Source organism: Cupressus sempervirens, chromosome 11, assembly GCF_028749045.1.
Source record: "Cupressus sempervirens isolate cs-2001-9-10 chromosome 11, ASM2874904v1, whole genome shotgun sequence".
In the NCBI taxonomy this organism is placed as follows: domain Eukaryota; kingdom Viridiplantae; phylum Streptophyta; class Pinopsida; order Cupressales; family Cupressaceae; genus Cupressus; species Cupressus sempervirens.
The window spans coordinates 352,737,281-352,760,982 of NC_143128.1; the positions used below are offsets into that span (position 1 = coordinate 352,737,281).

Here is a 23,702-nt window from a genome sequence, read left to right on the forward strand (position 1 = left end):
TAACACTCCCTCTTAGCGAGGGAGAAGTGAGACACCAAGGTTTCTTAAATTCTCTTGGTATGCGCACTGGTATCATCTTCAATGATACCTATCAGGAGAAAAGGTTATCTGATTTCCAATACTTAGAAATAGTGATCTAGAGTTGACTGTCAGATAACCAAAATCACAATGTCATGAACTCTATCATGACTATGATATCCGGCTCTCCGGGACAACTTAATGAAGCCTAATCAGAATACGTTTGTTAAAATGACTTCCGGTTATCCAAAACAACAATATAATCTATTCATGATAACAAGTCTATCATTTGTAAGATCGTCACCTTACAATGGTTACCTTCTGTTTATATATGTCAATGAAAGATCGTCACCTTTCATTACGTATCATATGCAACTGTGAGATAGTAATATTTTAATCAAAAATGTATATATACACATTTATTTCAAAAACTGAGATCAGATTTTAGTGCTTACAATCATAATTGAAACATACCAAGCTTACCTCTAAAATATTCCAATTTGGGCTTGGAAAGAGGTTTAGTGACTACATCAGTTGTCTGTTTATTTGTACTTATGCATTCTAGCTTGAGAACATCTCGATCAACCATATCTCTAATATAATGATAAGATATTTCAATATGCTTTGATCGATTGTGAAAAACTAGATTCACTGATAACTTGATGCAGCTTTGATTGTCACAATGAATGACTATAGGCTTCAAGGGTTTCCCAAACAATCCAACTAATAATTTTCTTAACCATATAGCTTCTCTGGCTCCCATGGAAGAGGCTATGTATTTTGCCTCAATAGCACTTAAAGCAACTAATGGTTGTTTTCTGCTAAACCAAGAGATCATTGTTGAACCAAGACTGAAACAATATCCTATAGTACTCTTGTGATCAGTAGAGTTGTCTGCCCAGTCAAAATCCAAATATCCATAAAGATTACTCTCAACTTAATCATATTTGAGGCCCATTGCAAGTGTACTGCGTAAGTGTCGTAAAATGTGCTTGGCTGCCATGAGATGGATCTTCTTTGGCTCACGCAGGAATTGACTTAAGGCACTGGATGCATGACAGATATCAAGACAAGTGTTCATCAAGCACATCAGTGATCCGATAATTTGCCTATAGTGAGTGGGATCAGTGAATTCCGATTCAAATCCGTCATTCTTCAATTTATATAGATTTGCTTCCATAGGAGTAGTTAAGGGTTTGCAATCCATCATCCCAAACTTAGACAAAATGTCAAGAGTGTTTTTTCCTTGATTTAGAAAGATGTAGTTCTTCTTTTGCCATACTTCTAGGCCTAGAAAGTAATGAAGCCCTAGATCTTTCATGTCGAATTTTGTTGCCACATCTTGTTTGCACTTTGCTATAAGATGTTCTTCACCTATTATTAGTAAATCGTCAACATACAGTAATCATATCATCATCAACTATTTTGAAATATATGTTAGGATCAGCTTCATTTTTGGAATATCCTAATTTTGAAAGGTAGTTGTCTATCCTTTTGTACCAGACCCTAGGAGCTTGGTTAAGAGCATACAATGCTTTTTCAGTTCACATACATAAGAATTTTTGTCATGGGTGATAAATCCTTCTGGTTGTTCGATGTATACTTCTTCAATTACACCATTTAGAAATGCAGTTTTAACATCCATTTGATGTATCTTCCACCCTTTGGATGTTGCAATGGCTATGATGGTTCTAATAGAAGTGTAATGGGACACTAGAGCAAAAGTTTCTTCATAATCTATTCCTTCCTTTTGTGAAAATCTGCAAGCTACAATTCTAACTTTGTATTTTTCAATACTACCACCTGGTGCATGCTTGATTTTGAATAGCCATTTAGAGGAGACAAGTGATTTATCTTTAGGTCTGGGTAAAATATCCCATACATCATTTTTTAGTATGGATTGATACTCTTCAACAATTCATCTTTCCAAGGTTGACATGATAATGCTTCTTCTACATTTGCAAGTTTTGTTTTGATGAGTTCAAAAATTTGTGCTACATAACAAGAATGGTTCCTTGTTCTCTTGTTTTCTCTAACTACTTCATCAAGTTCTATTTGATTTTCTTGTATCATTTTCCTTGCCCAAAGTGGCCTCTTTTTATTGTTAGGGTTTTGAGTGTTTTCTATAATAGAACTTGGAGGTGCAAGATTTTCAGAATCAATCTCCCTTTGATTCTCTATGGAAGGATTATCATCTAATTTAGTAGTCGGTTCTAAGTATGATTCATCAATGTTCTTGGAGAGGTTGAAGGCAATATCTTCTTCAAATTTTATATCTCTATTGATTTTAATAGTTCTTTGTCCAGGGACATAAATCCTATAATCTTTGGAAGATTCACTATATCTGACAAATATGCCTTTCTTCCTGATGGTTCTAGTTTAGTTCTCTTTTCCTTAGGAATATGAATATATATAGGGCACCCGAATATTCTTAGATGACTTAAGTCTGGTTTGTTTCTAGTAAATACTTCTTCAGGAGTTACATTTCCCAATATTGAATGAGGACATCTATTTTGAATGTATACTACGGTGTTAGAAGCTTTAGCCCAGAAGGAGATGTGGAGGTTTTGATCATGCATCATAGCTTTGGCAAATTCTATAATAGATCTCTTTTTCCTTTCTACTACTCCATTTTGTTGGGGATTATATGGTACAAAAAACTCCCTCTTAATCCCAACAAAGATGCAGAAATCTATAAAGTTTTCTAAAATGTATTCTCCCCCATTGTCTGATCTTATGACTTTGATTTTCTTTCCAGTTTGTATTTCAACTAGTGCTTTCAATTCTTTGAATTTGGATAACACTTTGGTTGATTCTTTAAGTTTAATAAAGTAAATCCAAGTTTTCTTAGAATAGGTATCTATAAAAATTACATAGTATAGACATCTTCTTAGGGAAGGTACAAACATAGAACCACATAAGTCAGTATGAATGAGTTCGAGTACAGATTTGGATTTATGTTCACTTTTGGGAAAGGCCCCTTTTGTGTTTTTACCTAAGGCACGTCCTTTGCAAATATTGAAATGATCAGGTTTTAAACTAGGTAACCCTATTACTATTTTTTCTATGGATGATAAGGCACAAAAAATGAAGATGACCTAGTCTTCTATGCCAGATTTCATTAGTGTTTGAGATTTCACGATTTAGAGCTAGATTTTGATGGTTACAAAGTTTGTACAGACCTCTATCTCTAAATCCAATAGATATAGGATTCTTAATGTTGGAGTTCTTTAGCCAGTATAGTCCTTTATCTTCTTGGAATATGATTTGATACCCTTGGTCTACAAGGCCAGAGATGGAGACCAAATTTCTTTTTATGCTAGTACAAATAAAACATTCTTTGGTTGAAGAGTGATACCTATGTTCAGTTGAATTGAACATGACCAAATACCTTATACCGCATATGTAGAATTATCTCCAATAGTCACTTCTTCAGAGAAGCACCCTTCAAAGTTTTCAAATTTGTCTTTAAAACTTGTGATATGACACGATGCACCATTGTCTATTATCCATGTATTTTTGCTAGAGTTGAGTTCACTTGAGAGGGCTAGATAAAATGCAAGGTTTTCATCTTTTTCATTTTTGACTTATGCTAGAGCTGCTTGAATTTTCTTCCACTCCAGACATACTTTATGAATGGGACCAAATTTTTCAAATTTGAAGCATTGTACTTTTGACCAATCTCTTTTCTTGATGACACAAATTCAATGGACCTATTGTGCCTCTCCCTTGTCAACATTATGGGGAGGTTTCTACTATTGGTGCTAGTGCTTCCTTGGCTTTTCTAAGGAGTGTGTTATTTACTCAACATTGTTTCTATATTCAATGCAGTGGTTGTATTTCAATGAAATTGGTCCTTTTATCACAGAGACATTTTTGCATTCAAATATTGTGGATGTCAGTTATCCTTGGCTAATTACTTATTTAGACTATAGCATATGTATTTTTTACTAACATTTTACTCTTGCATGGTTAAGTACTTCTGCTGGGGTTGCTTATGCAAATTGATGTGTCATCTCTATCTTCAATTAATAGATGCTTTGCCTTTGTGTCCCATTCGTTCATTGTTTGAGTAGTGTCCTTGGGGAAACTCATGCAAATTCTTGTCTTCTTGATCTTGATCATCATCTCAATTTCAAACTAGGTTCTTCATTCAACACTATAGCAATTATCATTCGACAGTTATCTGCAACCTCTTCGTGCTTTAAGGATGTCCTTTGTGTCATGGTCTTTTTAGGGCCATTTTTTGGAGACTTCTTAGTCCTTCATTCATTTTTCTCTCTTTTGAAGACAAGTTTTTTACCACTGCATTTTTCTCCTTTTCTGTTATTAAGAGGCTTTCTTTGCACACGGGTACCTCATCAAGCCTTTAGTTATCAAGAAACAATTTTGAATCTCATGCACTTGAGGTTTTTACTTCTCCCAAGTTTCACATTAGGACATGCAAATTTGTTGCATTGTACACATAATTGTTGGACCACGCATATTTCCATATTGTTGCATTTCATAATTGTGCACATGCTCAATGCATATACACATAATTGAGCACGTCCTTACACATGCATGCTTAGCTTAAGTTCACTTAGTGGATGTTTAGCTAAGCCTAGTTTAGTCTAGTTGAACAATAGTTGTTTTTCTAGCTTTCCTAACTTTTTTCTAATTTTCAAGGCCTTGCTTTCTATAAACTGATTCATCCTGCATCATATCTTCATACAGTATTCTTTTCTTTGAGAAACATAGAAAATCTGTCTTTCTTCTCTCCATTAGAAAGTGTTCTTGTTTTTCTGTATGATCTTACAGGTGCTCGTGTTACAAAATTCAACAATAAGAATTGTTTTCTGCTCTTTATCGAAAGCATCAAAAACAAAATCAGACAAAGCAATATTGGAATTAATAAAATTTATGTTGGTGACTTAAGTACAGGAGTATAAGACTAATTACTCACCAAAGAGATATTCCTTCTAAATGTAGGTAACATGCAATAACAGATTTTCAAAGCTTGATCTAAGGGTGAAGCATTTCAGTAAGAGGTCTCTGAAAAATTAACATATGTGTGCAGGTTCTTAGTATAAAGTAGAGGACTATAGAATTACACTGGATTGTATATCAATAGAAAGGAAGGCTAAATGAAAAAGAGAATGCAGTGAAGATCAGTTCTCCTAAATATAAACCTCACACAATAAGGGAGCCCAACAGCAAGAAATAGTATATGATCCTTCTTAATTTTTAAACTACTCATATAGCCGTTGTGCTTTTCATGTCAAATCGGTTGACAGTTAAAATTGGTTATGAATCATGTGAAATAATAAGATGGTTAGATTGTTAGGATTTCATGTGAAGATGACATGTTAGTTATCAGTTAAGATATTGTTATATTACTTTTTTGAAATATTGGAAAGTTAGTTATTCTTTCGTGAGAAGTGAAATGATAGTTAGCTGTTACAATTTATGATTAAAAGTTTGTTAAAATAATTTTGAATATTTTGAAAAATATGATATTATTGTGGAGGATTTTCTTCTAGCAGGAGCATGTTGAAGGGAGGAAGCATTGCCAAGAAAGGAGTTGGGCGAGAGACACCACTTCGTCTAGGAATCGACAGGTATGAAACCTAACCACCAAGGCTAAGGGGTAAAACAGCTAGGCAAGCAAGAGTATGTTAAGGACTACCATGAGCCACCCAATCAACAATTGTGCACTAATAAGAAAACACTAAACATTTAATTAAAATTGTAATACCTTTTGTTATGTGATGATCTCTGAAATTCTAGTACTGATTGTCGTGCTTAGTACATTAGTGTCATATCATTTACCTATACTTGTATATATGTATGTGTGTGTATGTATGAATGCGTGGATTAGACTATGTATGTGTCCACATTATATATGACTTATACGATAAATACGTAGTTAAAATAGCATGTATGCATACATATGTGTGTACATACGTACACAAGTATAGATAGGTGGCGGATGACACTAATGTACTAAGTGATATTTCTTGGCAATAATTTATTTCCTCCTTGAGCGGCCACAATTCTATATTGCTCTCATCGGCCTTTAATTACTTTATTATTTTTGGGTCAGACATATAATCAATTTTACTATTACTACATGAGTCGATGACCAAAGATTCTTATAACTCATGCCACCTTGTTTCTTGTTTGTAACCGAGCTACATTTTACATAATGGCTCTAGATTGTATATATTGTTCTCATACTTACAAATCAGGGACATTATTATTGCCTTATTCCCGAAATCTGCTCTACTCTAGATATTCTTCTACAATCGATTCATCATTCTCAGCGTGGCCATTCATTGAAGTTCAAAGCCTTCCCAACACGCAGTCGGAGCCAAACATAATTTGCAAAACTGAACAATACCAGGTCATGTTATTAACTTTTGCATATGTATTTGTATATATTCTGCACATAGATTGCAATGTTTGACTGAAGCAATGAAGATTTTCCTATCTTTTTTCTTATTATTGATTAAAAATGAATCGATCATCTCTTTATTTTATATATGGCAAGACTGAGCCGAAATGTATGATTTCTATTTGAGAAAGCAATACTGAAATATAAGTCAGTACAGAGCAGACTCATACAGGAGCATCATGCCATATGTTCCTACAATGAGCATTCTGTATCTTGGAGAATTTGATATTGTAAGAACGTACTTCTATACCATTGTGTTTAGCAAGCCAGAATGGCTGATCATTGAATAAATTAAAGGAACTGTCATTTGTATTATCAACTCCAAGTTGGCGGATATACTGTCTATTATATATGTATGCTTAAACATTTTCAGATGTCTTTTATTTGTGCCAAAGCCATAAAGGAAAGGCAGAGGAATTGGCCATGCATAATAAGATATGAATTCACATTTCCTTTAATAAGCCAAGGCCAATTACGCAGATTTCTTGGATGTGATTACCATTAATCATATAACCACCCGATGAATCATCCTAGAAGACCTGTAAGGTCAAGATGAAGGGTGTGGAACAAAGGATACTCCTCCATGACAAAAGGAGTCATCAAAAACTCAAATAAGAAAGTAATATTAATAAAAGAAACCGTGTCAGCTCATGATAGTCCTTAATGTAATCTTTTTGTAAGTCGATCAGTGGGCAATCGAGTACACAGTGCCCTCACAAATCCTTGGCCAAGATAGGTTAGTGGCATGCTTGGTGTTGTGATCACTAGAGGTCAAAGTGCTAGTAGTTAGAATATAGGTTGATGGAAGATGTCCACAACCTTGTCAACTCATGATAGTCCTTAATGTAGTCTTTTTGTAAGTCGAGTGGTGGGCGATCGAGTACACAATGCCCTCACAAATCCTTGGCTAAGATAGGTTAGTGGCATGCTTGGTGTTGTGATCACTAGAGGTCAAAGTGCTAGTAGTTAGAATATAGGTTGATGGAAGATGTCCACAACCTTGTCAGCTAACTAGCTGACACTCCACCAGGATGCTTAGTGCCAGGACAATGGTGCCCCAAGCATGATTCCCTGGGGAGGGAGGACCTTTCTCGGTAGAGATTGTGTGGGGATACTTAAGGGTACGCAGTTGGGAGGTTAAACCCAATGGCAATGCTTCTCCTCTCCTCCAATAGCCAAGGCCTATACAACTCAAAGGTCAACGTCTTTTTGCAATCATCTATCAATCGGATACTTTTTCATTTTAAATATCCTGCAATTTCCAATTAAGAAATTATAGTTAGATGAAATGGTTGTTTTCCATGTGCATAGACCAAAGCGGTTAGATTAGTTAATCATTTACCTGTTATGTCAAATAATGAAATTAGATAAATGTGCAAGTAGTTATAACTGCCTTTCCTGTTACATTGAAATGGATGTATTTGAAATATTTTCGGTTGATTATTTATTAAGAAAATTTAGCATGTTACATATCAGATGTTATTTGAGATTTTTCTAGTTGATTATTTATTATGAAATTTCAGAATGTTAACAATTGTGCATTGTATCTTCATACGGTATTCTTTTCTTTGAGGAATGTAGCAAATCTTTCTTTCTTCTCTCCATGTGGAAGGTGTTCTTGTTTTGCTGGTTGATCTTGCAGGTGCTTGTGTTGCAAAATTCAACAATAAGAATTGTTTTTCTGCACTTTAATGAAACCATCAAAAACAAAATCAGACAAAGCAAGATTGGAATTAATAAAATTTATGTTGGTGACTAAAGTACTGGAGTATAACACTAATTACTTACCAAAGAGATATTCCTTCTAAATGTAGGTAACATGCAATAACAGATTTTCTAAGCTTGATCTAAGGGTGAAGCATTTCAGTAAGAGGTCTCTGAAAAATTAACATATGCTATAAAGTAGAGGACTATAGAATTACACTAGATTGTACATCAATAGAAAGGAAGGCTAAATGAAAAAGAGAATGCACTTGAAGAACAGTTCTCCTAAACATAAGCCTCACACAATAAGGAAGCCCAACAGCAATGAATAGTAAATGATCCTTCTTATTGATGTGGAATACAGCAACCTCTAGAATAGCTAATAAGAGTGTTTATCAAAGATTGAGAGCCGGGGTGAGTCCATAAGTAACACCATTAATTACAACGCTAGCTATGGAAACATATATCTGCAAAGTATGGAGGCTGGAATTCTACATGCCAGCTCTCTGCTGGGTTTACATACCCGATGGAGCTGAAACAGATCATGTGGCACCATCAGATATTGTATCCACACATCTCCTTTATGAATTTTTTTTTCAAATAACAGAAACTTCATGAGTTTGTGCAATGACATGAAGGAGAGGGTTCTCAAATTGTTAATCACAATCACATTTCAAAAGGGACACAAACATCATTTTCATTGAATCAGATATGATCAGTCAAAAACAGTAGCTTCATTTTGTCTTAAAATATTATTTGTGTTATAAACAAATTTATAACAAGTATTACATCATTGAACAATCACTAACAGAGGCTGTGAATAAAACCATAAATTGCAAAGTGAATCATTCTCCAAATCCATAAAACATTAAGACAAACCTTCACATCAATGTCCCGGTCAAGTAGATCATTAACTGTGCAACCCGCTCCTCTCAAAAGCAAAGCTCCCACTCCAAACAATGACAACATTCTAAAATCAGGTAGATTTCCAGATGGTGCAGCCAAAGCAATGGACCTACAAGGTTTTGCACAATCTTGTAAACAATGAACAAATAGACCATAGAATTTAATAGAACATAGCTGATCAGCTTCACAATGTTAGCAGCTAAATAACTTCAAAGCATTTTATACACAACACAAACATTAGGAATAAATAAAATATGAATCTAAAAATCCTAGAGTCAGTTTTGGACTCTATCCCATGGTACTAACAGTGGAAAATAAAATTTGCAGGCGAACATTACGAAATTCCCCCCGATAGAGAAGAAGAGAAATCTCAAGGTCAATGGCATGTCACATCCCTTTATATAAGGAATAAAAAATGCTAGAGTATATATACTTAATCAAAATTGAAAAATAAGATAAATGATAATAGAAAAATAACCTACAATATAGGAGAATAGATAAGAAATTTTATTAATTTCCAACAAGAGGCCTAAGGGAGTGCCAACAAAAGAGCAGCAACCCAGCTAACAGCAGGATCACCAAATGGTATCCGGAAAAAGAGGGAACAACGCAAAATGCTCATCATACTAGCTAATCCAATCAATTGGGAAAAAGTCATGAATCATCGGATAAGTCATAGGACTAGAGGTCCCAAGGCATCTCCAAGAACCCTTGGAAGCACTAGAAAAAGAAGAGAGCCACTACTAAGTGGAGGATCTATGAAGCCTCACGACCTTCGGAGACCCCGAAGAGGAATCCATCACCCACTTGGTGCCCCACATAGGGAAAACCAGCATAAAGGAGATGATGAGTTGGTCAAAGTGCGATCTCGAGGGATAATCCACTGAAGGGTGTGGTCCCGTAGTCTACGTGTCTCTTGAAGTTAGAGTGCAAGGCACCTCTGAGTTGTATATGACAAGGTCAAAAGAGATTGAGCCTCTCTAAATAAGCAAGAGAATCTCCCTCTAATCTCGTAATATATGGGGCAGTGAAAAATGAAGTGAGTCTGTGTCTCGGCCTCCCCTAAATCACAAACCTAGCAAATCCTGCCCTCTCAAGCTAAATGGCGAATAGTTTGGGCATGAAGCTGATGGGAGCCCACTCGAAAGGAACCAAGAGAAATATGTTAAGCATGAGACCAATCATGAGATAGGTACAAGGGGCGTACAATGAACCCATCATGCAACTCGAGGAAATGCTCTACATAGAATGCCATCATAGGACGAAGATCCCCAACTGGACTAGTCCAAGTGGTACAAATAAATTGTTTGTAGATGTCCATCCTCACATACATGTTCAACTCTTGTCGGGAAGGCAAAAGATGAGAGGGGGCACACCTAGGGAGTATGGGAAAGGAAGGAGGTGGTCAATATCAATCCCAATAGAACCCAATAGAGACGAGACCTAAGCGAACCAATAGTGAGCCCAACCAGTTGGGTCAGAGTTCGCAATGGCCTTCAAGGAACAATAGTCCAAGTAAGAATATTTATAACGCCCTCTAGGAAGTCAGCAAAGCCCTATAGGCAATGTAAGAACCATAACCAAATCAAAAAGTCCCCAATCTGAATAGATGACCTTCGAACTCGGCCAAAGCAATACTATGTGGGTTAAACTAACTGCATCTAATGATCTTCCTAACGAAAGTTTGGACCTGCTCCATAGAGGCCCAATCCAACTAAAGAAAAGATGGCCTCCAAACCACAAAACCAAATAGCATAGTCAGTCTGATCAATATGTCCAAAAGAGTTAGCTTGGAGCCCGTGTCCTACAAATGATTTCTGAAACATTGTCCCTCCACAAAGGCCAAAGAACCATAACCCTTGTTGATGTGAGGCTAAGCCATTGGCCTCAAGACAAAGCGAGGACCTGAGAACCTAACACCCAGTAAGTGTACAAGGAAACATTTTCCTCAATTTTGACATCACAAAATTGTGGCAACCCTGCGCAATTTTCTCATGGATGTATAGGTGTATCCTCTATTTTTCAATGCACTGATAAGGTGTCATAAAGACAATTCGTTATCCTTGAATTCTACTTTTTGTAGTCTTGTTTGTGTGTCCTTTTGAAGGTTTCCGTCAAGTTAGTCCCTAAAAATGCTTGACAAAACAAGTTTTCCTTCTCTGACTACAACCACTTGATTTTTGGCAATCCTCAAGTTTAATCTTTATTTGTATCTTTCTTCTAGTAATTCTTAATCTTATTTTTTCCTTCAGTTAATAGCCCTTGAAATCTTGCTCGTTTCGAGCTTTCTTATGACTAAACGGAGTTGTCTAGCTCAAGTTATGAAGGAAAAGGTGGGGTTTTCCAAAAATAAACACATTTTATTAAAAAATCTCTAAAAGTGGACTTTTTTTTGACATTTGTATAAAAGAAAATTATTATTAACATGTAAAGTGGATTTTGACCCCCATTTTCAAATTTCAACTCATTCTGAGTTGATTTGACCATAGTTTATAATGTTTTAATGAAAATAGTACCTTCTAAGTCTATTTTCATGTTACTATATTGAAAACTATAGTTATATAATAATAAAAATTAAATGAGACACTTTAAATGCAATTAAGTGGGTTTTTATTACTCATTGCATATCATTCATATGCAAACCAGCTATTAAAAACCCACTACCAATAAAATCTAAGCTTCCAATACATAAAAGTGGGTTTTTGAATGCAAATACATATTTTTAATCAAAAATAAGTCACTTAACATGTGCAAGTGAGGTTTTTGTATGCATTTGCATATTAATATATTGTTATTATAAACCTTTTATGACTTGAAGGCTTATAGTGGGGAATTCGAATCCAATAACACATATATATGATTTTAAAAACCTTCTTGTTGTGTATTTTAACTTGAGTTATGACTTAAAAGCACAAAAGTGGGGATTTTAAACTCAATAACACATGTTATATGCATTTGATGTTTTAAAAGTCAGAATATGTGTTATTGATATCTAAAACCCTGTTATTACTTCTTAAAAAGAAATGTTTTCACTAAATTGACTAAAGTTGCCAATTTTTTACTCAAAAGCACATACATCAAAAAATCTGATTTTAGCTTAATTTTGCATTGTGCTTGGTCATGAAATGCACATAGTGAAGTCAATAACACATGATATTGACACTAAAAAGTGTGCTTTTACTCATGCTTGCTTGTGTTTGGCATTAAAAGGCATATGGTGGCGATTTTGGGGAAGAAAGCACATGCTTTCTTATTGTAAAACATGTTTTTGCTCATTCCTCAATGCATTTTGAAGCTGGATAGTGATTTCCTTGAGCATTTGCATGTGTTTCAGTCTCCAAAAATCACGTTTTTCTCCTTATACTTGGGCATTGTTACTGCAATATCCAAGGGCAGTGATTTTGGGAGCAAAAACACATTGATTACTCTTCCAAAGAGCCCATTTAGGGCACATTTTTGGTCAAAACGGCCCATTTTTGGCTATTTTTGTCCATCAAATCCAATAAAATTGCTATCAAAGGTAAGTTCTTGGGCATTACTTATCATTTGCAGCTGCTTGATCATTCTTTTCAAGTTTTTTTTTTTTGCACTAGAGGCTATTTTTAATTCTTATTGCACATTGCAATTGATTTAGTAAATACAATTGATATTTTTGTGCATTTCAATCCTCTAACTTCCCACACTTAGCAAGCAATGAATCTTGACTCTAAAATGCATTCAACTTTTGGAGGACTGAGTCAAGATTCGAAATCTTTGTCTTTTTGCTTCAACCATTTCTAAATCTGAAAATCTTCTTGGATTCATTTTAGATTTTGCATTGAGATTGAAAGAGACTTCTTCCTTTTCTTTTTGTGAAAAAGAGGTAAGATTTCTTGTGATTTTCATAGGGCAAAGTTGTATAAATGTTTGTTATGTTGTTTGTTGCAAATCTCTTCATTTCGTTTTCAGATTTGTAATTTTTTAATATAATGTGTTCCGTCTATCTTCTATCTTATTTCTCCAAGTTGCATATGCAACTGCCTCATCTTGCTTGCGTATGTAGTCAGGATTTAAAAAAAAACCATTTTTGAATAAAATTACCAAGGAAAGCAAGCTTGCTTTGCAACGTGCTTTTGCATCCAAAAAATTCACTTTTACACTTGCACACATTCCATCCACACTTGTTATATTGCTGCAACATGACTTAAAAACTCATGATGGTGGTTGCTTGCACATTTACTCATGACAACAACATAATAATTCATCATAAGTAGATGTTACACTGCTCATGTTCTATGCATTATTCGCAAATAAAGCTTGTTATCCATATATGTTATTATCCTCCAGAAATGTATTTTGGGTTTTTCCACCATATAAGCACACATTTTGAGCTCAAACGCATATATCCATTCGCTGTCCAAGAAGTTTCCAGACATACTCCACATGCCAAAATGTCAAAATCCATACTTGTACATCAAAAGCATGCAACGGACCCATTCATGCTTCATTTTTCCACCTAAAACTTCTTGTCCATTCATGTGCAATGCTCCCAAAAAATCTTGTTTTTAAGTTTTTCCCCCATTTACAGAGTTGGTTCTACCTTCATTCTATTTAAAATGGTTAAACTTATCTCAGATTAGAGTAATGGATATCTTTTCTATATTTCAATCAGAAATATAGAATGTCAACTGTGAATGTTTTACAAATTTCTATGTTAATGATCACCGAATATTTGCAAATCTAGATTTATTTCTGATAATACCTGATCTGCTCTAGATAAGACATTAATTGATTTAGATGTCTTTCTAGGCAGATTGGATTACATATATATTTCTTTGAACAGACATGTCCATGAATGGACAAGTCTCCACACTGTGAAGACATGTCTATTCAGGACATATCACTTAATAAGCACCTATTCAATACTAGTAATCAACCCCGATCACTAATCGGGGTTTAGATAACACTTGTTCTTAACAATAATCATGCTCATGAGATCGTCATTCACGGAAACTATAATCAGACTATGTTTGATTCAATCCCTACATCTCATCAATGTGAAGAACATGAAATGATTATTGTAATCTACCAAAATAGATTCAATAATATACTTGGGACTTGATAGTATGTAAATTGTAACATGCTAAATTTTCAAACTAAATTAATGACTTATAAAAATAAAAAAATTCTTCTCAAGGTCACATGAAACACAATTATAACGACCTTAGTATCATCTACACATGATTACCATTTCATTTCAATTTATACATATTCATGTATAGGAATAACTTATTTAACTGCTTCTCAATCCAATGAAAGAGAAACTAATCTTAACTATAATATCCATCTACAATACATAATTGAAAAAGTGGGAAAAATAATTATAAAGTACCTGTTGTGAGGTTTTCACACATCGCCCCAAAATCTTGGGGACCCCCTTTTTAATCGCCTTTAGGGCCAGTGGAGAAGGTTAGATGTATTTTTCACCCGGTTTCAACTTGATTTTCCAGAGCTATCAGTTCTATCCTTAGGCCGAATAAGTTCAAAATTGATTTCAACTTGGCAGGATAAGATTGTGAATTTTGTACTTAGACGATTTCTTTTGAAAATTTGGATTTAATTGTAAATTTGAATGATTTTCAAATAAGGAAATTTTTCGTTAGACTTAGGTTCTTGGAAAATCTTTTTTTTTTTTGGTGAAATAGAATTTAATTTTGTAAGATGAAGTTAAATTGCAAAATCGATTTTTACTCTAGAGGCAATTTTATTTTTTGTCATAAAATTTTAATTATTTAGCAAAATCGATTTAGAGGAAAATTGCAAAAATTGGCTTTAATAGATTAAATTCGCCTTGAAAGCTTTTGGTATTTAATGAAATTGGTAAATTAATATTAAGAAATGGCTTTTGGTTAGCCAAAATTCAACTTCAAGGATGTATTAATTAGCAAACCCTCATTAAATAGAAATTTTTAGCATCCCCAAGGCACCATTCAATTTCGTTTTGCAATTTGTGGTTAATTAGTAAATTAAAAGTGCAGTTTTCATTTTAGAAAATTAAAATTTTGGCAAAGTATTTAAAGTGGGCCACTAACTTAGCTTTAATTTTGGTTTTTTTTTCCTCTATAGGACCAAGTCGGCCAGCCTGGGAGGAAGGTGAAAGCTGATATAAAGGGAGTCCCCTCCCATTTCATTTTCATCAATTCATTTGCTCCTCATGCTTGGGCGAATTTGAAGCAAGGGCAGATTTCCAGACTTGGCCGAAATTGGTGGAAGGCAATTTTTTGGCGATTTTTGGGCAATTTCTCCATTGCCATTGTTGGGCGATTTGTCTAAGGGCCAGATTTTTTGCGTTTTTGGGAATTTTTGCTCCACTTTGTGGGCTGCGATTTGTGCCCTAGGTGGCAGATTTTACAGATTTTGCTCCTTCTTTGCTTGGGCAAATTTTGTGGAAGGGCAGATTTTTTTTTCATGCTTAGCCGAATTTTGTGGGAGCCGAATTTTGTGGGGGCCGAAATTTGTGGAAGACAAAATTCTGATTTTCTAGAGGGGCTGCAATTTTTATATCAGATTTGGGCAATTTTGTTGGGAGAAGAGATACATATGAAAGTTTGATTTTTGCATAGAAGGCAAGTGTTGGATAAGCTTAGAGGCTTTGTTTTCTAATTTGCAAAGGGATTTGTAATTCTTTGATGTCATATCCCGGGTTCCGAAAAGTTGCTGTAAGATTATTAGTTAAGGTGAAAGTCATCATCTAGAGTTGCAAGGAGTGCTTAAGCTGACATCCATTCTTTCGCTCTTTTCTAAGAATTGCACTACTTGGTTCTTCTTGCCTTTTGGTCCACCACTCTACCATCCCGTAATAGGGCGACGAGCATGGAGGATGATAGTGCAAGTAAGAATCCCAAGCGGGCAAACGCTAAGAAAGACAAAGAGGATATGACGCCCAAAACTTCCTTCTTCTCGAAAATGAAGAAAATAACCGATACTAATATCGCTACAGTGGACATGATACGGATGAGGGACAGACTAAAGGAAGGACAATCCCCCTTGGCAAAGAGGATATACAAGAGCGGAATTGTACATGTAGCAGCTTTTCCTCCTACTTTGCCTTGTCCGGAATTGATTATGGAGTGTGCATCCAGATTTGATCTAGACAGTAAATCCATCATTTTTGGCGAAGGGAAGAGAGTGTTGGCCAACATTGGCAAACAAGCAATTGAAGAGACATTTAATATTCCCCAGAGCAAGGGCATGACAGTTGTAATGGTGGATCAGGCGGCCAAATCATTTCAAGGTAACCAAGAGGCCTACTTCTCACATCTAAAGCGGAATTGGATACACGAAGGAAGGAAAGGAGTTAACAAATCAACAAGGCTTACAGTGGCAGATTTCAAGCCGGAATATGGCGATCTCATTGTTCTTCTCAGCCGGATCATGGGCCTAGCTCAAGCTATGCAATTCGAAAACTGAATGTACTTCTTCATTGATGAAATTGAAAAGGGAAAAGGAAAATTTGATTGGGCTAGGATCATAAGTGAAAATTTAGAGTTGCAACTTAGAACAGTTCAAAACCAAAGGCAATTCTACATGGGATCCTATCTGTTTTACTTAATTGCTAGATTGTATGAGAGTCCGGGACTTAGGGCCTTAGGAGAGATTGGTAATGGGCCGGGGCAATATTTGGTGCATGAATGCTATCCGCAGCTTCATTTGCACAATAACAAGGATTACAAGATGTTTTGCGATGCATTCGCCATGAAGACAGTAAGGGTATTACAAGGGGCGCCTGCTAAGAGACTTTCATCGGAAGCAGAAGCAAGGATTAAGAAGTTTGGGAGTTGGTTCATCCAATTCCCGCAATTCACATACATTAGAGTGGCAGGAAGTACAGTTTGTCCCAAGAGGCTTCCAAGATACCCACCCGACAAGGTAGTTTTGATGGAATTGGCTAGGCAGCTTGAGCACTATGATAGAGTAATGAGGAATGAGGGGAAAACAGGCGTTTCCTTCTCAATTATAATTGGCAATGATAGTTGCCCAAATCGGGCCGCCTTTGAGGCTGCGGAAAAGGAATTGGAGTGGTATCATCTAGGATGGTACAGAGCAAGGAAAAGATTCGACCCTGTTGGTCTTATCAAGGCATCTCATGAAAGCGAATTTAAGCATGTTCCCACTATAGAGGACTTTTGGGCCAATGCAAAGGATGATTTTCACGTGAGAAAGCTAGCTTTCTCGAGATTGTCGGTGAACATGATGAGAGATATCAGATGGAGAGGCCTTGATATTCCCGATCAATTGGAGGATGATCGTAGTGTGTTGAGGGAAGACTATGAGACAGTAGTTGGAACAGAGTTGAATCCAATGGATTGGGACGATCATCAGGATCCTTCCTTGGAGGCAGTCACAAGGACAGTAGATTTGCATACCGAGTCGTGGTATAATGCCAAGTTGAGAAAGCTACAAAGACAAAAGGTTCTCCTTACTTATGAGATGATGAAACCAAAGGAAGGTCTAGTAGAATCAATCGGACAGAAGGGTGAAGGAAGTGGCCGGCAATCGGAGACAGTTAGAAATAGCAAGAAGAGGGCTTTGGAGGTAGAGAAAAGCCAAGAACGTTCGGAACCTCCAGCCAAGAGACAGCGGGCAGCGCCGTCAAGGGAGAGTATAACTAAGGCTAGAAGCCAAGAGGTCAATTCGAGTGATAAAGGGGCCGCAGTGGAGGTGAGCTCTGATTCGGAATCAAGTGGCTACAGTGAAAGTACGGAGTACTCCCCTCTCTCGGAGAACCAGCAAGGAAATATGGCAGAAACTAGTAGAGAAGAAGATGGGCCGATTGATATTGAAGAGATAAGTCAGGCGTCTAAGGCCGTTGGTGATGCTTTGTTGGTCGAACCGAATCCGGATTTGGGGAGATGCACTGCACCACTATGGTTAAGGCAAATGCTTATGCCGAGAGGCGAGGTGGTAATGGCTCACGCAGTTGATGATATCCAAGGACTAATAGAAAAGGATGATAGCGAGAACCAAAAACAGATGGCAAATACGGTGGCAAGGGTAATCAGAAGCGACAATGATGGTCACCGAAGGGTTCAAATTGCTATACCAACAGTCAATAAGGCAGCGGATGAGATTGCAGCCCGGGAGTACGAAATAGTAGAACATAATTTGGGAAGAAATACAGATGATATGGAATGTGAGGAGGTTCAGGAAGGCATAGCATCAATCAGAGAAAGATTGAGGAAGGCAAACGAAAGGATAGTAAAGTTGGAGGCCGAAAACAAATATTGGAGAGATTGCCAGCCAATCCAACAGCTGCATCAGGCAGCCCTTCCTCAAGACAGCGGGAGCAATTCAGAAGAGGTATCAGCTCAGTTACATGAAGTAAGGGGTTGGATCTATGATACAATCCAAGATGGGCAAAATTTCTTGTCCTCCTTCATCTCAACATTCCAGTCATTGGTGACTGTTAGAAACAAATTCAGATTATTTGAAGAGGAATGGAAGAATTTTCTTCCCATCAAGGATTTGGTTATTCCTAGGCTGCAGGCGTTCATTAGGCTACCGGAGGCATATTTGGAAAGAGCCCGGTTGGTTGATGAGAGAGGATTGCACAACACGGCCCAAGCGTCGACACTTCCATTTCGACCATGATGAGCGACGTTGGGGTGGCGCTTGATTTTGAGGGTATTAGAGAGGAGGATGTCAGTGAGACAGGATTTGGATCGAGATTGGATGAGTTAGGAAAGGCTGCCGTCAAAAGGAAACATCTGAACACCCTTTCCTCACTCAATGCTTTTATTGGGTTTGCAAAGGAATATGAGAAGGATCACGAAAGGATACTACAAGCAGCAAACAGCGTGGCAAAGTCAGCAGAACTCCGAGCGAAGCACACACCTTGTCCTCCTATGGAAGAAGTTAACGAAAGGCTAGCTAAGTTCATTGCCTTAGCTAAAAGAACAAAAGAAAAAGGAAGAATTATATTAGAAGATCATCTTATGTAAGCCCAAGTGGCAACTTTCTCTTTCTTCTAGAATAGGACAAGTGTTTGTTTCTGATTGGCCACCATTTTGGTGCCTTCTCATTGGTTGCCACTTTTGCACTTTTTTCATTGGTCCATTGATGAGGTGGCATCTTCTCATTGGCCGATGGGGTGGCAACCCTAATTAGGGTTTTTTGGATCCAATCTGGATCGTCGATCTTGTTTTGATCTCTACCGTCCATTGTATTTTGGACCTCTATATAAGGCCATTGGCTCTCATTTGTAAAAGGAGGGGTTGGAGAAATTGTTGCGAAAATAATACCAAAGTGCTCTCTTTTTCATTGCATGTTGACTAAGAACATTGGCTGTTATTGCATGTTTTCTACTTCCACATAGTTAAATTTTCTTTTCAAGTTGAAGCAATTTCATTTCAAGTTGTTAGAGTAAGAGTAAAATAAAATGGATTGTTGCATGGTAGCTTTGGTAGATGTTTGATAGGGGTCAACACTAGGCCACTAGCATCCTAGCGGCTGGTTGGGAGGCTTTGTGTGGTGATCTAGTTTACTTTCCTTTGAAGCGTTGCATCTATGGAGGTAGGGCCGCTGGTTAGCCTTCATTAGATTCGATCCCCGTCCATCTGCTAACCTTCCATTCTTAGGAGTAGGAGTAGTTGAGCAGCCAAATTTCATGCTTAGAAGAGGTTAGTTAGAGAAGTAAACCAAAACATCGGCATTCTCACCTTCCATCGCCATTCACCCTACATTGCCATCATCGTGCCATCAACATCATCTAGCATTCACACCGAACCACCATCTCCATTTTCTCACCAAGATCCAAATTTTTCTCAAACAAGAAAACGTAAGGCCGCCTATGTGATTACCAGCAAATCACATTGATAAAACTGAGCGAGTATCCAACGGTGTAAGGAATATTGGAGTTATACTCATGTCCCATGAGAGATAACTTTTCAAGAGAGGAATTGTGTATTTGATATTCTGTATCAAGCATCCAATTACTAATATGTTATGTAGTGACACAAAACTCGCATCAACAGTACCTAAATATCAGATGTCTTGCATATAGACCTTATCCTTGAGTTGTCTAAGCCTTGTCTACCAGAGGAGAGGAGAAGCATTGCCAAGGGCTTAACTTCCCAACCGCGGACCCTAAGTATCCCACACAATCTCTACTAAGAAAGCCCTTCCCTACCCTAGGATTAGGCTCAAGACAACATTATCCAACCAATGAGCATCTTGGTGTTAAGAGTGTCGACTAAACAACCAGCTAGGCTTAGTATACTTTCAATACACCTATCTATCAACTGCTAGCAACGCTGACTTTAGTGATCACAATAGCAAGCATGCCACTAACCTACCTTGGCCAAGGATTTGTGAGGGCACTACGTACCCGATCACTCGTCGCTCGACTTGACAACAAGACTTAAACAATGGACTGCCATGAGCTAACACAGATTTTGAACATCTTTTATTACTTGCTTGCATTACTTATTGTTCTTTTCTTTATCATGCAGGAATAAACCATAGTTCAATGACTGCTATTTCACACCTTATATCTTGACCATGATGGTCTTCCTTGATGAATCAATGGGTGGGTATAAAAGCATTTTTATAATCACAGCCAATGCATCTACCCGACCTGGTCCATGGCATTATAAAAGATAAATAATTCTTGAATCTATTCTTGATTCATAATAGTGTGCTCTCTTATCTCTGAGGATATATTTCAGATATCTCTATACAAGTTCACACTTCAAATATCTATGATTCTAAAAGAAAATTACTTATATGAAAAATACCAAAGTCTTGCTAGATCTGGAGCAATCTTACTCTATTTTACATAAGAGAGAAGACATTAGATCATATCTTGATCGAGCTCTAATAACATTAAAATTACTGTCCAATCCAGGCTTCAATTATGGCCTCACTAAATCAAATTAAAAATATAAACTTCAACAGAGGTATTTTCATGACCTGACTGTAGGTCACCTCTTGAATGCTTGAATGGTTCCTGGGCAATGCCCATGATCACATTCATTGGTTGCTATGTAAAATGCAAGGATAGTAACAATCGATCACTATTGCTTGGTGCAAGAAGCTTGGCACTGAAATAATAACTAAGAACAAAAGCAACATTTGTATAAGGTGGAAGCACCATCTAATGCAAAGTGGAAATAGAGGATGGTATGCGTCTGCCAAAGAGTTGTGTGGAACTCGCAAACAAGAATGTGAAACAAGAATGGAATGAAAGTATTTCAGATCATATGCGATAATATTCACACTGCTAAAGATAAGAATGTTGTTTCAAAATGAGCTATTGCACCATAAATCTTTGCCTTCTCAGTGACATGCACAATTACAAAAAAGAAATGTGAAGGTAGTGAGGAGTTACAATACAAAAGGCCATTGGCACAAATATGTGGTAATAATATTAAAATGGTCACCGATTATCACAAGGGCCGATGACAAATATAATAGACGTATGGCCTCCCAAATAAAATAATGAAACTATGGCCAAGGAAAAAAAACAACTCGACCAATGTCTCAATATAATATTATCATGCTCTACCCACCTATACATGTGTATGTCCATAGACACGTATATACATATGTGTGATAATCCAACAACGTATCAAGGTATACGCCATATATATATAATAAGTGGGTGTATATGTATGTCTCATTCGGACTTATGCATACATACATACATATATGTATATATACATATGTAGGTCTTATGGTATTATTATATTAAGGCATAACAAAATCACGAAAGCTCTAAGATTATTCAATTATAAGGTAACACATTTGTATTTAATGCTTAGTGATCTCTTTTTAATAATGCATATTTAAAGACCGAGTAGCTCATGGTAATCCATAGTATACTCTTGCTTGCTTAACCGTTTACCCCTTAGCCTTGGTGGTTAGAATCCATACCTGTTGACCCATTGGCAAATTGGTGTTCATCGCCCAATTCCCCTCTAGCAATACTTCCCCCCCTTCGACGTGCTCCTGCAAAAAGGAATTTCTCCATGCTAATAACATATTCCTCAAAATAAATCAAAATTACTATGACAATTTATTATTCATAAAACATCGTAACGGCTAACCACCATTTCACTTCCCATGTATTCATAATGAATAACCAATTTTCCATGATTTCAAGTCATAATAACATCATAACGATTATCTAAAATGTCATCTTCACATGACATTATAACGAATAACCATCTTACCATTTCACATGATCATAGTTAATATTACCCATCAATTGACTTCACATGGAACATCAACGGCTATATAAACATTTTAAATTAGGCAAAATTTAAGATATAACATAAATGATATAGATTATCATTAGAATAGCTAACCATAACTATCATATTTTAACACTCCCTCCTAGCTAGGGAAGATAAGGATCTAACCAAGTATATGTATATCACAACAGGCTTATTTATTGTGAAAAGAGATATCACCTAACTCTTGATATCTAAGGATATAATATGCTCAAGAATATCAAGTCACGTGACATTCTTCTTATGTATATCCATGTTATGGAATGTACACTGACATCACATCTCATGATGTCTACCACAACTTATGGTATCTCACAAAGAACATATTGATCTGCAATTAATATCAAGTCTCATGATACCTATCAAAATGTTCAAGAGATACTATCATGACATGTCCACAAATATCAAATCACATAATATTCACCATGATAGAGAACTAATCATTGTAAAGTTGATACCTTACAATGTTAGATACAAGTGTATATTATCTGAAAGATTGTCACCTTTCAATAATGTACACAGGGAGGCCATAAAGTCACAGTCATACATATGACAAAAGAGTTAATAAGGAGTCACTTGCAAATTCTCTCACATGGTGTTGTCATGGCGTCACACATATGACATCCACCATGAACCATGTCAGAGGGTGGATCCATCACAAATACTCCCAAAGGATGGAACACGTTAAGCTTCTCTCTTACAGAGAAGAATGCAATAAAGTACATTTCAAGAAATCACTAAGGCTAAGACTCCCTCTCAGCAAAGGCTTCACAACTCCAAATGCACAAACTTTCCTTTGGTATGAGACTTGGTGAGAATATCAGTCGTTTGTTATTTTAGTGATAATGTACCTTGTCTAAAAACCATCTCCATGGTCTACTCCCTCTGAATCACTATGATCAAAGATCCACTTGGCAGATCTTCTAGCAACTCTATTTGTTCCAAATGCATTTCATGATTCGTAGTAGGATAAGGGAAATATTAGGCTCCCTCTTAATATAAAAGGATACTCATAGTCTCAATCATCAAAAATATTAGCTTCAAGAGCCTCACTTTATCTAGCATGATTTATTAGTTTAATGATCACAACATTGTTCACACTTGAGCAACTTCCCGTACAAGAATATATTTGTTTGATTACATCAGACATTCATGCCAAAGTAGCTCCCTTTTGAATCTCCAAGTCCATGCATCAACCTTCTAGCTTCTAAGTTTACCTCTAACGGATGTGTCAAATTGCCTCTCATTATAGAAGGATACTCATAATTCTGATCATAGAAGATATCTTGATCCAATACTCTAGCATGAACATCAAATGACTAATGAATGTTAGATCAAAACTTCTTTGGAGCTACTATCCAAAGATT

At 36.4% G+C, this 23,702-nt stretch overlaps 1 protein-coding gene across 4 annotated transcripts in view; it reads right to left on the reverse strand.

Annotated features, from left to right (window-relative positions):
- LOC149529533 (4-hydroxybenzoate geranyltransferase 2-like) overlaps window positions 1-23,702 on the reverse strand; it is a 154,611-nt gene that overhangs the window by 109,155 nt on the left and 21,754 nt on the right. For all 4 annotated transcript variants that reach the window (XM_089808647.1, XM_089808644.1, XM_089808645.1 and 1 more), the window contains one exon: window positions 9,038-9,173. In XM_089808647.1, coding sequence (XP_089664773.1) covers window positions 9,038-9,173 — 136 coding nt within the window. The remainder of the gene's footprint in view (window positions 1-9,037; window positions 9,174-23,702) is intronic.